Below are 15229 nucleotides of genomic sequence, written 5' to 3' on the forward strand. Positions count from 1 at the left end.
TTGTTCCTCAATAATTACGGTTTATATGTAACTCAAAACTTAAGAGACCTTAAAAGGGTAGAAGAGAGAGCGAAGGATGTTTTAGGATAGAACAGAACTGAATACCTTCGTAGGAGGCAGACAAAGCTGTCGGCGTAGAATGGCGCCAAGTTACCAAGACACAGAGGCAACCGTAGATTTCTTTACGAAGTGGTAGGGAATGTTATGCTAAAGAATAAGGACATGACAGGTGGAATTTGAATTGAAAAAATTGGGAGCAGCAACTGTAGGAAATATGAAACAGGAGTTGGTGCTGTGGCACAGCGTGTCAAACTGCCTGCAAGCTGACACCCCACACGGGCTCAGGTTCAAGTTCTGGAAGCTCCACTTCCAGTCCAGCTGGCTCCAAATGCACCAGGGAAAGCCGCAGGAGACTCGAGTCCTTGGGCCCCTGCACTAGTGTGGGAGGCCTGGGGGAAAGCTAGAGGCCTCTGGCTTTTTCTCTCTAATGCTGCCTTTCAAATAAATAAAAAACCCTTTAAAAAAAAAATAGGATACGGTTAACAGATATAGGAAGGGATGCCTGGCCATGCTAAAGGCCAAGTTGTTGTACATTTATAATTCATTACTTAATTTCCTTTTCTTCTGTTGGTTTCTCAGGCGGAGTCTGAGTTTTTAATTATTTATTGTGTATGTTTAACAAAAAGAATTGCAATTAGAGCGCTTGAACTCCAGTCATTGCCTTTCCTTTTTCACTTATTGATTCTACTTGTGTACCAGGATTGTTTCTTTTCTCCTTGTAGTTCCCTCAGTGCAGACCAGGTGGAAGTGGCCTGCACTGCTCGGTGTGCACCTGCAGCTCACCACCGGCAGGGGGCAGCAGTGCTTCTCACGGGCATCCTAAGCCTTCAACTGCCGGATTTGTATTTGGACCTAATGTTGTCACACTTAGAGTGACATGTTACTAGTGCCCTTGCCCTGGCATCCCACAGCTCTGGTCTGACATATTTTGACTTTTTTACCTTAATTTTTGACAACTGCTTCAGAAATGTTTGGAAGAAAGATAATATTCCTCCGGTTTCTACTTTTTTCTTTTACCTTATTCTACATTCCGTGGTTTCCTAGTATCATTCACGCGTGTGGATTTATTTGTGTTCATTTTGCGTAAGTTGCTTGTGTGTGCTTTATTTGTGGATTTACATCTTCTCTCAGTCCTGAAAAAGTGTATGAGAGCATTCATGTCTCCTCCTAACACTATATATTTGTGTTAGGTCGTAGAGAAAATCCATATTCTGTATTTTGTTCTTAAATATTGTTCTATGATCACCCTTAATTGATTTTTGTTATCACCAATTCAAGAAAAAAATATTTTCCTAGCTTGAGATGTTTTATACAAGCTGAGAATAACAAGATTACAAGTCATATTTGATTAAATATTATAAAATATACCTATCAGAAACTTTCAGTAAACATGCTATTTTCTTCAAATGAATATGCAATTATTTTGCTAAGATTCAGTGTTTTATAAAATAAAGTAGCATAGCACATTTGTAGGTGATAACACACTGGGCTGTGCCTTCCACTTACATTTCTCTATTAAATGACTTGATGGGAAGTTCCCCTTTAACCTTTCTTTGTAACCCATTAGTTTTAGCTTTTAATTGTAATCAATTGTGACTGTTAAAAGGTCTTCTGTTTCTGTTTTAGTTTTTGTTTATTTGAGATAGAGAGCTTAGTTGTGCTGGCCGGCTCTCCAGATGCACATCGTGGCCTGACTCGAGCTGGGAACTCAGTCCAGTTCTCCCGTGGGGCGGCAGGAATGCCTACGCGTGGGCCCTCCCCATGGAAACTCTAGGACAGAGCGTAACAGGGCAGCAGACTCATTCAGCTAGGCTCATCTTGTGTATTCTGTTGCTCTGTGTAGCAATTGCATAGCATTATTTCTTAAGAGACTTTTTTTTTTTAAGATTCATTTGTTTATTTGAAAGGGAAAATAAGACAGACAGATCTTCCGTCCCCAGGTCACTCTCCAGAGGGCCACACAGCCCTGGGAAGGACAGGCTGAAGCCAGGAGCCCCTTCCAGCTCTTCCACGTAGGTGGCAGTGAACCAAATGCTTGGGTCATCTTTGCTTTCCCCAGACCATGAGCGAGGAGCTGGATGGAAAGTGGAACAGCTGGGATACTAGCCAGCACTTACACAGCATGCTGGTGCTTCACCCACATTCCACATTGCCACCCCCAGTTCTGGTTCTTAATTCTCTTTATAACAGCCCTTCACACCTGCCCCTCAAATGGCTCATTTTCAGAAATTATATTTCTTTTAAAACTGACTTCCTGAGTCCTGGCTACTCTGCTTCTGGGCCAGCTTCCTGCTGCTAACGGGTGAAATAACATGAGTCTGCCTCACCCCCGCAGGACATCCAGGCTGAGTCGTGATGTTCTGGCCTTGGCCTGGCCCAGCCCTAACTGTTGTTGACTCGTTGGAGTGTAAGCTAGCAATGATCTCTCTGTCAAAAAGAAGTAGTAGATTTCTTTTATATCTTTAATGTTAACTATAGTTATGGATAAAGACTATAGAGTCTAATTATAGGCCATCCCCAAGAAATTGATTGTGCTGGTGTTCTGGTTTGGAAGATTTTCTTTCTCTTTCCTTACTCCCCCCTAGGGGGGTCCACTTTCTTGCATGCTTTAAAATTTGGATTGAAAGCTCATATTTGGGCCCAGTGCAGTAACCTAGGAGCTAAAGTTCTGACCTTGTACATGCTGGGATCCCATATGGGCACTGGTTTGTGTCCTGGCAGCCCCACTTCCCATCCAGCTCCCTGATTGTGGTCTGGGAAAGCAGTCAAGGACGGACCAAAGCCTTGGGAACCTGCACCTATGTTGGAGACCCAGAAGAAGCTCCTGGCTCCTGGCTTCAGATCAGCTCAGCTCCACCTGTTGAGCGGCCGCTTGGGGAGTGAATCATCGGATGGAAGATCTTCCTCTCTGTCTCTCCTCCTCCCTGTATATCTGATTTTCCAATAAAAATAAAAACATCTTTTTAAAAAGTAAGTTTAAATCATTGGACTTTGGGGCAGTTTGGTAAAGTCTGGATCAAGACTGTGTTCCCAGAGAGATTGCACATTTCTTTCTTCCAAGTGTCTGGGGTAAAACCATGCAGAATCACTGAAAGTTAATTTCATTAGCTAAGATTGTGTATGCCCTGTAACGAATGTAAACTCAAATCCAAGACCTGTGTAACTTCCTGCTGTTGGTGAGTTCTCAAGTGTGATTCCCCCATCCATATGAAACTCAGTCCAGAATAGACAGTGTGTCCTGATGTCTTTCTCTGTTGCCAGGCAGATTTTTACAGTGTTATTGACCCCTGCGGTTTGATTGACTGACAGACAAGGCTGGACTTGGAGCTGGGAGGCACAAGTTGATAATCACTTACGTGGTCTCGTATGTAGCTGCCATCTACATACGTGTATACTACTAGCCTGTTCTCCCTTGGGCTCCAGAGGAGTGTTACTGAATCAAGCCAGCTCCTTCGTGCCTTCACTCAGGTTTCTTTTCTGCACCCTTAAAGGGTATAGAACCAAACACGGCTCATCCGGGTTATTGCATCTCAGTAAAGGGCGTCCTCGTTGAGCTTAGCATGACATTTACCTTTTTCTGTTATCTCACACCTGGTCGACCGAAGTCCTGCCAGCTTGATCTTAGAAATGTATTCAGACCTCACCAGTTCCTGGCACTCCTACTGCCAACTTATTCCAGGCCATCATCAAATCTCAGACAGCCTGGATTTCTGTACCAGTGTCTGCCTAACAAATCATCGCCGGTCCTCAGTTCACTCTCCAGCTTTTCATTCTTTCGCAGCTGTACTCCATCCCTTCCGCGTCACATTTCATGTCAAATAGCAGAAGTTTCAGAGCTTTTGAGTATGCTGCTACATCTCTCGGCTGCGAGAGGGAGCCTGCATTTGTGTTTGTATTTGTGTTTACTGGTACGGCACTAAACTTTATATCTATAAAAATAACTTCATTAATAACAAAGTTAATCACATTGCAATCACTTGTTCATTTGTGTGTTTTCATTTGTGGTTTTTAAACTTATGTACATAGATCTTCCTAGGTTCAACTAATAATGGCCTGTTGTCAAGTTTTCAAAGATTTTAAGGTTTATATTAAGAAGGTCTTATTAAAGTTCTGATTTATTGGCTAGAAATTATTAAACTAACCCCCCCCCCCGCAAAAAAAAAAAAAACCTTAGCCATGCTCTCATTCTTTTAGGGTTAATGAGTCCTTGTATTTATTACATACAGATGTAAAGTTTTTTTAATTCTTAGAGTTTCATAGAAGACTATTTGTTGACTCCATTTTTATAATTACTTATTTCAAAAGCAGAGTAGGAGAGAGATTCCTCTCCCATCTGCTCCTTCATTGCTGAGAGAGAGAATGAGAATGAATATGTTCCATCCACTGGTTCATTCCCCAAATGGCCGAAATGGCCAGAACCAGGAGGTTGGAACTCCATCTGGGTGTTCCCTGTGGTAGCAGGGACCCAAGAACTTGGAGCATCCTTTGCTGCTTTCCCTGGCACGTCAGATCGGAAGTGGAGCAGCTGGGACTGGAACGGTGCTCCTCTGGGATGTGAACATCACAGCAAGAGTTTGCCTTGCCGTCCACGATGCCAGTCCCTCTTTGAAATGAAAAAGTCTTTATGTATTTCCATTTTTCATTTTTAAAAATGCCTGACCCGTACGCTGTCTTCCAGGCGGGAGGTGTTGCTGCTTTTCTCCTGACGGCAAAGCCTTGGCCGTGGGGCTCAACGATGGCAGCTTCCTGCTGGCAAATGCGGACACTCTGGAAGATCTGGTGTCATTTCACCACAGAAAAGATATGATCTCAGATATTCGGTTTTCGCCCGGTAAGATTCCATCAAGGTTGTGTTTGACTTTTAACTCAAGCCTGCCAATGAGTAGCACTATCAATGTGTAGTTTGCATGAGCAGTATTTTGTCCCAAAATTTTACCGTTTTGTCTAGAAGAGGCAGTGCGGTGGGCGGCTAAAGCCACGTATGCTAGATTAGCGCAAATACCTGGTTTTGTGTCATCCCTACGTGTGCCTTGACTCGGCTGAGGCACTTCTCCGAGTATCGATTTCCTTCATTTGTAACATAAAAAGGATGGGATAACTATTGTCATTAGAAATTGCATGAATGTCTCTCCACCAATTTCCAAGTATTTCTTATTAAATTGCAAACCTAATGTACCGTGGGAATTATTAACATTAAAGTGGAAGCTTGTTTATATAGTTGAATTCAATTTTTCCCAAACTTGGAGTGCTTACAAGAGGTCAAACACAAAGTGTATCCAAATTATAGATTTTTTTTCGCATTTGCCCTCTACTGAACTAATTTTGTTCGCTAAAAAATGTACTTCATTTTTAAAATTATACTTGGGAAAAACATGTCCTTTGTGATCTAAAAATTTGAAGAACACTAACCCTAATTGCACTATGTTGAACAGCAAAAAAAAAAAACCTCCGAAGGTAAGATAAGGTGACGCAGACATGTTTTTGTTGCAGGTTCTGGGAAATACTTGGCGGTGGCCTCCCATGACAGCTTCATAGACATCTACAATGTCACGAGCAGTAAGCGGGTAGGGATCTGCAAAGGCGCCACCAGTCACATAACCCACATGGACTGGGATGCCAGAGGTAAGGCTCTGCGCGTTTCGTGTGAGTCACGTTCGATTTCATGTAACTCTCAAAAGAAGCAGAAATACAATGTGAGTTGAAAAATGTAGGATTTTAGTCTTACTTTCTTTGCATCTGAACTTCAGCATTATAGAGTTTAGGATTTTTAGCATTTTACCTGCTATGAAGGAATTCAAACAGACAAAAATTTTTTTAGTCAAGGTAGTATCCTGATTTTTGCCAGATAGATTTCACAAAGACATTAGCCTCAAATTTGCAGGACAGAAATGTTACTCAGGATTTGAAAGTCATTTGTCCTACCGTATGATATAAATGTAATTTCCAAAAGTAGTCATAACTGTTCAGTAAAAAATTTGATTATCTTTGCTTTTTTTGAAGACTGGTGTACAACAGTGTTTAAAAATAATGAATATTTTAAATGTTTCCTTTTAAGAGCTTTTATTTCATGGGTTGAAATATATATGTAGTATTGTGAATGTTTTTCAACTATTGTTAAACAGAATATCTACACTGACTTTTTCAAAAGACTTGTTTATTTTGAAAGAGTAATAAACAGAGTCAAAGACAGGAAGAGAGCTCCTCCATGTGCTGGTTTGTTCCCCAGGAGGCTGCAACGGCCAGCTCTTGGCCGGCCAGGCACTTCACCTGGCTCTCCCACAAGGGTGGCAAAGGCCCACACACTGGGACCATCTGCTGCCGCGTTCCAGCTGATGCAGAAGTGAAGCGACCAGGACAGGAAGCAGCACCCACGTGGGACGCAGGCGTCACAGATGGCGCTTACCACTGTGCCACCACCAGCTCTACACTGACTTTAAGAAATACTCCTCGGCTTTAAAAAAAATGAATACTTTGCATTTACCTCTATGTCTAACAGTTAAACTGGGTGCAGGTGTGGCAGTGCTGCAAATCAACTGCAGCGCTTTGTGCCTGTTCAGTCCCTGCTGCTCCGCTTCTGGTCCGGCTTCCTGCCGGTGCACCTGAGGGCCAGGGGCTGCTGACACAGCGCTTGAGGCCTTGCCACACATGTAGGAAACCCAGATGGAGTTCCTGTCTTGGCTCTGGCCTCGCCCAGGCCAGCTGCTGAAGGAGTTTAACCAGTGGGTGGAAGAGCTCTTTCTGTTGCTTTGCCTTTCAAAGAAAGTAGATTTTTTTTTGTTTTAAATGGGCCATTTATGAGTTTAATAAATAGTTACATGAAAATTAAGGAAATAAAATATCCTTAATGAATGTTGATTGTGTAGTTTTATGTTTTTGTTTTTTCACATAATTCATTTTTTCCCACAAATATTAACATCTTACTAATAGTATATATCTATCATTTTCATATGTGCATTTTCCTTTTTTTTTTTTTTTAAGGAAAGCTTTTACAGGTCAACACTGGTGCTAAAGAGCAGATATTCTTTGAAGCTCCCAGAGGGAAAAAACAAAATATCCCCAGCGTGGAGGTAGGAGGTGTTCGTACCTGTAGTGTTGTTGGAAAGGGTAAGACTGGTGGAAAAGGCAACAGCTGCCTCCCATCACTTAGTCACATGTAAATGCTCATTCTCAGATGACTTGAATTGGGGATACTCTTTGAATAGGCTTATTTTACTGAGCCAGAATCCTCAGATGAACAAGGAAAGAAACTGTTTTCATAAAAGGAATGAAGCGCTTGTATGCCCAGCTGTGCTCCAACTGCTTTCCGGTCCGTAAGGGAGGACACACCGTCTAAGACAGGAGGACTGTGTGTTTGACACAGCCTTTGGAATCTATATGCTTAACATGCTTGTTGACCAATGGCTGTTTGAACAAAGCAATGGCAGGCTGGCATTGTGGCACAGCGAGTTAAGCTGCTGCAAACTGTGGCATCTCTCGTGAGCAGTTTTGAGTCTTGGCTGCTCTACTTTCAATCCAGCTGCCTTGTCATTAATGTTCCTGGGAAAGCAGCAGAAAATGGCCCAGGGCCTTAGGGACAACTGTGTATCTGAAGCACATGAAATGCGCTCAACTTTAATACACATTTTTTTAAAGGGTTGAAGCAACAGCAATGAAACAGACACTGCATTCCGGAAGCTGGGATGTGGAAGAGGGAAGGTGGTGCTTGCACTGTGCACACCCCCGTCACAGTCGCTGGGTTCGAGTCCCAGCTCCCATTGTTTGAGTGCTGGCAGTAGTTGGGGCTGGATCAGACCCACGGCAGGAGGCCAGAGTGCAGGCTGGTCTCCTATCCTCAGCCGTCAGCGGCCGCTCCCCAGCTGCACACTAGCAGCAAGCGGGATACCAAGCAGAGGATTCCAACCAGGCACTTAGGGGTACGGTGCAGAATCCCAGCGGCGTCCCACCTGCTGCGCCAGGAGCCTGCCCCTCTGTTCAGCTTTCCGCCTGGCAATATTAGCAAGGTTTTTTTTGACATGGCTCATGAAATGAAACAACAAATTTTTTAGCGTGAACATGGGTTATTAAAGGGTAGGACTCTTAAGTAAAAATTTAGATTTCTAGTACTAATTAGTTGGGGGAAAAAAGGCTTGCTTATAATGCATGAGTAGATATTCAGGCATGAGGTGCAAGAATATTTCTTCATATTTCAGAATGAGGAAGTGAGAAGAGCCCTCCTCCCCACACCTTCTACAGTTCTCTACTGCAGTTTCGAAATCCCTAGAGTGCAAGCTAGCTGCTAGTCTCAAAAATTATTCGTAGGGTTCTCCGAGGCACCACAGGTGTTCAGAGAGTGGGAGACTAAAGGAGAGTGAAGGAATAGCTACCAGAATACCAGAATCACCCTAACAAACAGGTCTCGGGAATCCCTCGCAGTATCCAGACTTGTGCCTGTGATGGTACCCGCTGTGAACTTTAAAATGTTTTAATATTCTAAATGGTTAAAAAAATATATTCTAAATGGTTGAGAAAGAATAAGCATACACTCAAGGAAAAATAAAAATTATATAAACATTTCATTTCAATGTCTTAAATAATGTTAATTTTTTTCTGTAGAACCTAGTAGACTGGGAAGCTGTTAAACCAAGAAAATTAATAATTTAACTTTTAAATAAAAATTATGATATATAATGATAAAGGCAACAGTCCATGTTTGGATTATTCTTTATAGGTGAATGTTGTAAACTTTAAGCTTTCTTTTTTCGTTTTCTAGGTAGAAAAAATTGGTTGGGCATCATGGACAAGTGTCCTTGGTGTGTGCTGCGAGGGAATTTGGCCAGTCATCGGAGAAGTCACAGATATAACTGCCTCCTGCCTCACCAGTGACAAAGTGGTCCTAGCCACTGGTGATGACTTGGGATTTGTGAAGCTATTTAGATATCCTGCTAAAGTATGTGATTTTTTGAACTCTTCTAATGATCATAGTTAGGAAATAGTTAAGGTAATGCCATTTCCTGGCATTTCATTGTTGTAATGTGAATCATACACATGCAATATGTAGCTTAACAAGAAGCTTCAGAATTACATTTCTTCCTCTTGGCACTGTATTTATATAGCTAGAAGGACTATGATCATTTATGATGTCATGCCTTAAGTTATACAGTGTGTTATAATGCAGAACAATGTAAATATTCTTTAAAGGAAATATTCCTTTTGTTATAATATAGACTTCAGTCATTTTCCTTTCTTTTGATTCAATATATACTATTAAAAGTAAATATAAAATGTTTATGGTTCTAACTTTTATAAGTTAAGCTTTTCTTTAAGATTTGTTTATTTGAAAGGCTGAGTGACAGAGAGGGACAGACACCCAGAAGTAAAGATTTCACCTGCACTGGTTCACTCGCCCGGGATCTGGCCTGCCCAGGGCTCTGTGGGCCAGGCTGGTGGCAGCAGCATCAGCTTCGTTACTTGGCCATGGTTGTGATGAGCACTCAAGGCCTGTGCTGTCCTTGCGTCCCAGGAGCGTTAGCAGGAAGCCCAGTGATGGAGTTGGAGACAGGTGCCTTGTCTAGAATATAGCCAAACCTGCTTTTCTACAACATCACTAAAACGTTTTAACCAATTAAATACACAATGCTTCAAGCACATATAAAATAAACAACACTGATTTAACGTCATGAATAATTTTTTTGGCTGAAACCAAGTTCTGCAGATACTTAACCTGCTGCGTGATGATTCATTTTTTAAATCAATTCCCTCTCTTCAAACTACAAAATCCTAAGCTTCTGTTCTCCAAAAAAAAAAAAAAGTAATAAAATTCTTGTATGGAGTTCAGCTGAACTCATTTCTTATTGTCAGCAGTCAAATTCTGTATATAATCTAGTGCCAACAAGAGCAAACGTGTGAATTTGAAATAGGAGATTGAAGTCTTGGGCATTAGCCCTCCCTCGCTGAGCCAAGACGCCCCCTCTGTCCGCGCAGTGAGCGCGTCAGTCTCGGGGAAGCCATCTTCTGCCAATGCTTTGGTAGCAGACCCCCTCTCTAGCATCTACTGAGTCTTTGTCCTCCAAAAATTCACCAGTTTCGCTACTCACAGTGTCTTGTTGCCAAGACTGCCCTTATTTTAACACAGTGAAAAAAAATCTCCACTTAAAACCTGCCAGTGATATGTTGATCTGAAATTTACTTTCATAGTTTGGTGTTGCTAGTATTCAAGATTTAAAAGTTAATGGAATTGGAGACAGTGTGATGGCTCAACTGACTAATCTTCCACCTGCAAGTGCCAAGATCCCATATGGGCACCGGTTCATGTCCCAGCTGCTCCACTTCCCATCTAGCTCCCTGCTTATGGCCTGGGAAAGCAGTCAAAGATGGCCCAAAGCCTTAGGACACTGAACCTATGTGGAAGGCAGGGAAGAGGCTCCTGGCTTCTGGCTGCCAACTTCAGGTCGGCTCAGCTCCAGCCATTGTGGCTATTTAGGAAGTGAAGCAGCAGATGGAATATCTTTGTCTCTCCTTCTCTCTGTAAATATCTGGCTTTCTAATAAAAATGGATATATGTTTTGTTGTTTTTTTTAAGTGAATGGTGTCTGTAACTTTGATTTTCTTTATATTTAAAGGGAAAACTCTGTGTGTGTGTGTGTGTGTGTGTGTGTGTGTAATGCTCAGAAATAAAAACACCAATGAATTAAGATGGAAACGTGTGGGGTTTGGAGGAATAGCAGCTGTGACACAGCAGGTGCCTCTGGTGACCTCCACCTCATCAGCACCAATTTGAACCTTAAGTCCTCTGTTTCCAATTCAGCTTCCTGTTAGTGCACCCGGGAAGGCAGTGGAGGATGGCCCAAGTATTTGGGTCCCTGCCGCCCATGTGGGAGACCTAAACGAAGCTCTCGGCTCCTGGCTCCAGCCGGGCCCAGCCTTGAGAAAAGCGCAGATGGAAGATGTTTCTCATGCTGTTTCTCCTTGTCAGTCATTCTGCTTTTCAAATATTTTATGTGTGTGTACGTATAGATTATATGTACACACATTTCACTATTTTATGTCTGTAGCCATGCTCTGCACAGGCATCTGTGTGCTTTCTCAGTCGGGGTGTGTTATGTGGTATCTTTGACGTGAATACCATTTTGTCAGCATAGTTTCTAGCAGGAAGGTTGGGAGCATTTTTCTGCTTTTAACACAGAATACCAGCTTGGCTTCCAAAGGAGCTGTGCCCGAGGGACCAGCAGTGTGTGGAAGCACTGGCCTTATCCTGTGCTCCACTAAGCTTTAGAATTGATCCTTTTTATTCATAAGAATTTCAGTATTTTCTAATTTCTTTATGCATTGTATTTGGAACAATTAAGTTCTTATTTTACACAAAGAAAAAGTTAAAATGAATGATTTTCAAAGGAGATTCCTCAGAAAGGTTGAATTTTTTTTTTCATCTTTAGGGAAAATTTGGAAAGTATAAGAGATACATAGCCCATAGTACGCATGTCACGAATGTTCGCTGGACCTACGATGACAGCATGCTGGTGACTCTAGGAGGGGCAGACATGGCTTTGATGGTCTGGACCAACGAAACAGAAGGCTCCCGGGAGAAGAGGCCTGGGGACAGCGAGGAGTCCGATGTGGATTCTGAGGAAGATGGGGGTATGCTGTGCAAAGACATCTTAACAACATAGGGAACTTGCAGCACAAGTTAGAACAAGTAGTAATGTTTAGATCATCATGCTGCTAGATCTGCATAGCGCCAAAGTTGGCTTTGTTACTCTAAGGGAACAGCCCCAGGGGAGCGAGAGAAGTGTGCCTGTCTTATTGGAACGATGCCCGTGGAATGCACAATGTCCGTTCTCATGATGTTGCTGCAGTGTGTCTAAATTATAAAAATAATCCAGAAGAACAACTGTAACACAGTGTCAGCCTGTCATGTAATGATGACTTAAATATCCTTCATCTGGAAATGTAAAGCAGTCATTTTAAATAAATTTCATATTTTCCAACTTCACATTTTAAATCTTTCACTTTTTCTAATATAGTATTTTAATATAATTTTCAATAAAAATAAATACAACACTTCCAGTTGAATCTTCCACAATTTACCTGTCCATATTTGGGATATGTCTGGAAGGGAATATGCATTTATGTATGTAATATTGTTAAGAAAAGTGGTACAATACTGACCTTATTTTTAAAATCTGATGCTCAGTAATACTCTGAAGGCACCATTACATGCATTAGCCTAACACTCTTGCTGGCTTCCTATCATTCCATAAATGGTTATCGCATGACTTATTTCATGTCGTTGGACATCCTTATATCACATGTATACAGTCATAATTAATCTGAGCAACTAAGCATCACTTTTTTTTTTAAAGATTTATTTTATTTGTATTACAAAGTCAGATGTACTGAGAGGAGGAGAGACAGAGAGGAAGTAGAGTTGCCGGGATCAGAACCAGCGGCATATGGGATCAAGGCGAGGACCTTAGCCACTAGGCCACGCTGCCGAGCCCATCACTTCTCATTTGTTTATCTCGATGATCTTTCCATAACCCTTATGTTTTGATATTAGGTTATGACAGTGACGTCACAAGAGAGAATGAAATCAGTTACACCGTCAGAGCCTTATCAACAAACATTCGCCCGATGTTTGGAATCAAGCCTCATTTGCAGCAGAAAGAACCTTCAGTCGATGAGAGGTAATGGTTTGAAATTAGACGGAAAAATGATGCTAATCTTAACCTTTGAATTAATTATTTAACCAAGTGGGATTTTGGCAGAAACTGAACAACAGTCATATTCTTGGTTATGCATTTCCCAGCACCTCTCAGAAAAATTTTTGTCCTTAAATACTTTCTGAGAGTACCACTATCTTAACAACAAGTTTAGGAAATGATGTAAATGTGTGTGTGTGTCTATATATATGCTTGTACACCAAGTGTGATTGATCTTATATTAACTTTTATAAATATATTTTTTGGAGTTCAGGAGATGACAAAAATTCTATACTAAAGTACTAATGCCTAGTGCTTTTTAGGAAACATTGAACAGAGGCAGCACTCAGTTCTTTTTAAAGATTTATTTTTGTTTGAAAGGCAGATTTGGAGAGAGGGGGAAAGACAGAGCTCTTCAGGCCTCTGATTCACTTCCCAAAAGGCCACAGCAGGGCAGAGCCGGGCTGGTCCGAAGCCAGGGTGCAGGGACCCAAAGGCTTGGATCACCTTTCACTGCACGTTAGTAAGGAGCTGGGTTGGAAGAACAGTTGGACTCAAGCCAGTGCCCGTCAGGGATGCTGGCACTCCAGTCGTGAGCTTAACATGCACAGCACCAGCCCACAACTCCATTCTTAGAACACCTGTACCCATTTGTGTCCTAAATCATGATCCTCACCAATTCATGTATTTTCTAAAGCAGCAGGCGTATAATGGGGGAAAAAAGGTAAAATAAGATGAGCCTTGCCTTTAGTGGGAATTAATATTCTTTGTCTAGAATAAGCAAGTGAAAAGTAAATACCCCCAGAGAAATTTCATATGGAGAGAAAACTTTTAGTATCTGAGCCAGGTGACTGATTAAGAGAAATTGTAGAGCCTGGTGCAGTAGCCTAGTGGCTGAAGTCCTCACCTTGCACACATCAGGATCCCATATGTGTGCCAGTTCATATCCCAATATCCCCGCTTCCCATCCAGCTCCCTGCTTGTGGCCTGGGGAAGCAGTTGAGGAGAGCCCAAAGCCTTGGGACCCTGCACACCCGCGTGGGAGACCCGGAAGAAGCTCTGGGCTCCTGGCTTCGGATGGGCTCAGCTCTGGCCGTTGCACCACTTGGGGAATGAACCAGCGGATGGAGCATCTTTCTCTCCTCTCTGTAAATCTGACTCTCCAATAAAAATAAATCTTTAAAAAAGAGAGACTGTACTCCAGATGTGTTTTAATTCCAAGATGGCAAATGGTAAAAAAAAGCAAGAGACCAGGAAAAACAAAGACATCAGAGATGGAGCTGAAAAAACAGTAAGTGGAAATTCTCCAGGAATGGAGGTTCCGACTCCGCAGCATAGCCTCCTGCTAGTGCAGACCCCGGGAGGGAGGCAGCTGGCCTGGGATGCAGTTCCTAGCTTCAGCTCCAGCCCAGCCCGGCCCTTCCTGTTGGGGGCTTTGAGAAGTGACAGTGGATAGAATTCATGCTCTCCCTCCCTCCCTCCCTCCCTCCCTCCCCCCCTTTCTGTCCCTCCCTCCCTCCCTTCTCTCCTCACCCCTCTCTCATCCGCTCTCACTGTCCCCAAATTAAAAATATAAGACTTAAAGGTATAAACAAGCATATTGGTTTTTTTAAGTTCTTGCATGTACATTGATAGTTGATAATTGCTGCTTTGGGCTTATGCTTTTGTGGGTTGTTTTTCCCTAAGTGGTTTCAGTAATTTTATATCTTCCTCTCTCAATGTTTTTGTAGCAAATCTTGTGCGCTTAAAGTACCCGGTTTTGTCAAGCAAAATTTCAATATTTTAATAATAAAAGTATTTTTTAAAGATTTATTTCTTTTCATTAGAAAGCAGATTGTTACAGAGAAAGAGACAGAACTTCCATCCACTGGTTCACTCCCCAAGTGGCTACAATGGCCAGAGCTCAGCCGATCTGAAGCCAGGAGCCAGGAACTATTTCTGGGTTTCCCACATGTGTCCAGGGTCCCAAGGCTTTGGACTGTGCTCTGCTGTTTTGACAGGCCACAGCAGGGAGCTGGATGGGAAGTGAAACCACTGGAGCCGACACTGGTGCCCATATGGGATTCCAGTGCTTGGAGATGGATAATTAACCAGCTGAGTAAGAAAGGTGTTTAAAACTTTGTGATCTAAGTTTTAGGAATTTTTGTGCTTTCTTAGAATTTTGTTGATATCTTACCTATATCATGTCTACTAAACTGCAACATATTTTCACTATCAATTTTCATTTGTGTTTTTCTATTTTTCTTTTATTCCTTACAAAGGCAGGGGGTAGTAAGGTAAGTTTTTTATTAAAGAAAATATTCAAAAATGTACTCTTCATTCCACTTTGATATGTATAATACTTTACGCTAATGATGTTTTCCCTATAAAATATTTAACTATTTGTTGAGGCAGAAAATAAAATGAAGTTGGATTTTTAGATACAAATGTGTGGTTATGAGTCTTCATTATTTTATTGTTCAAGTAAGTTCACAATAATGGTCTAGTTTTAT

The 15229-nt window shown here is 41.9% G+C and overlaps 1 protein-coding gene across 1 annotated transcript in view; it reads left to right on the plus strand.

The window, feature by feature from the left end:
* EML5 (EMAP like 5) overlaps nucleotides 1–15229 on the plus strand; it is a 101499-nt gene that overhangs the window by 60443 nt on the left and 25827 nt on the right. Inside the window, exons 22-27 of the mRNA XM_058655352.1 lie at nucleotides 4739–4891; nucleotides 5551–5682; nucleotides 7039–7127; nucleotides 8810–8986; nucleotides 11472–11673; nucleotides 12596–12722. Coding sequence (XP_058511335.1) covers nucleotides 4739–4891; nucleotides 5551–5682; nucleotides 7039–7127; nucleotides 8810–8986; nucleotides 11472–11673; nucleotides 12596–12722 — 880 coding nt within the window. The remainder of the gene's footprint in view (nucleotides 1–4738; nucleotides 4892–5550; nucleotides 5683–7038; nucleotides 7128–8809; nucleotides 8987–11471; nucleotides 11674–12595; nucleotides 12723–15229) is intronic.

Source organism: Ochotona princeps, chromosome 26 (genome assembly GCF_030435755.1).
Source record: "Ochotona princeps isolate mOchPri1 chromosome 26, mOchPri1.hap1, whole genome shotgun sequence".
Taxonomy (NCBI): domain Eukaryota; kingdom Metazoa; phylum Chordata; class Mammalia; order Lagomorpha; family Ochotonidae; genus Ochotona; species Ochotona princeps.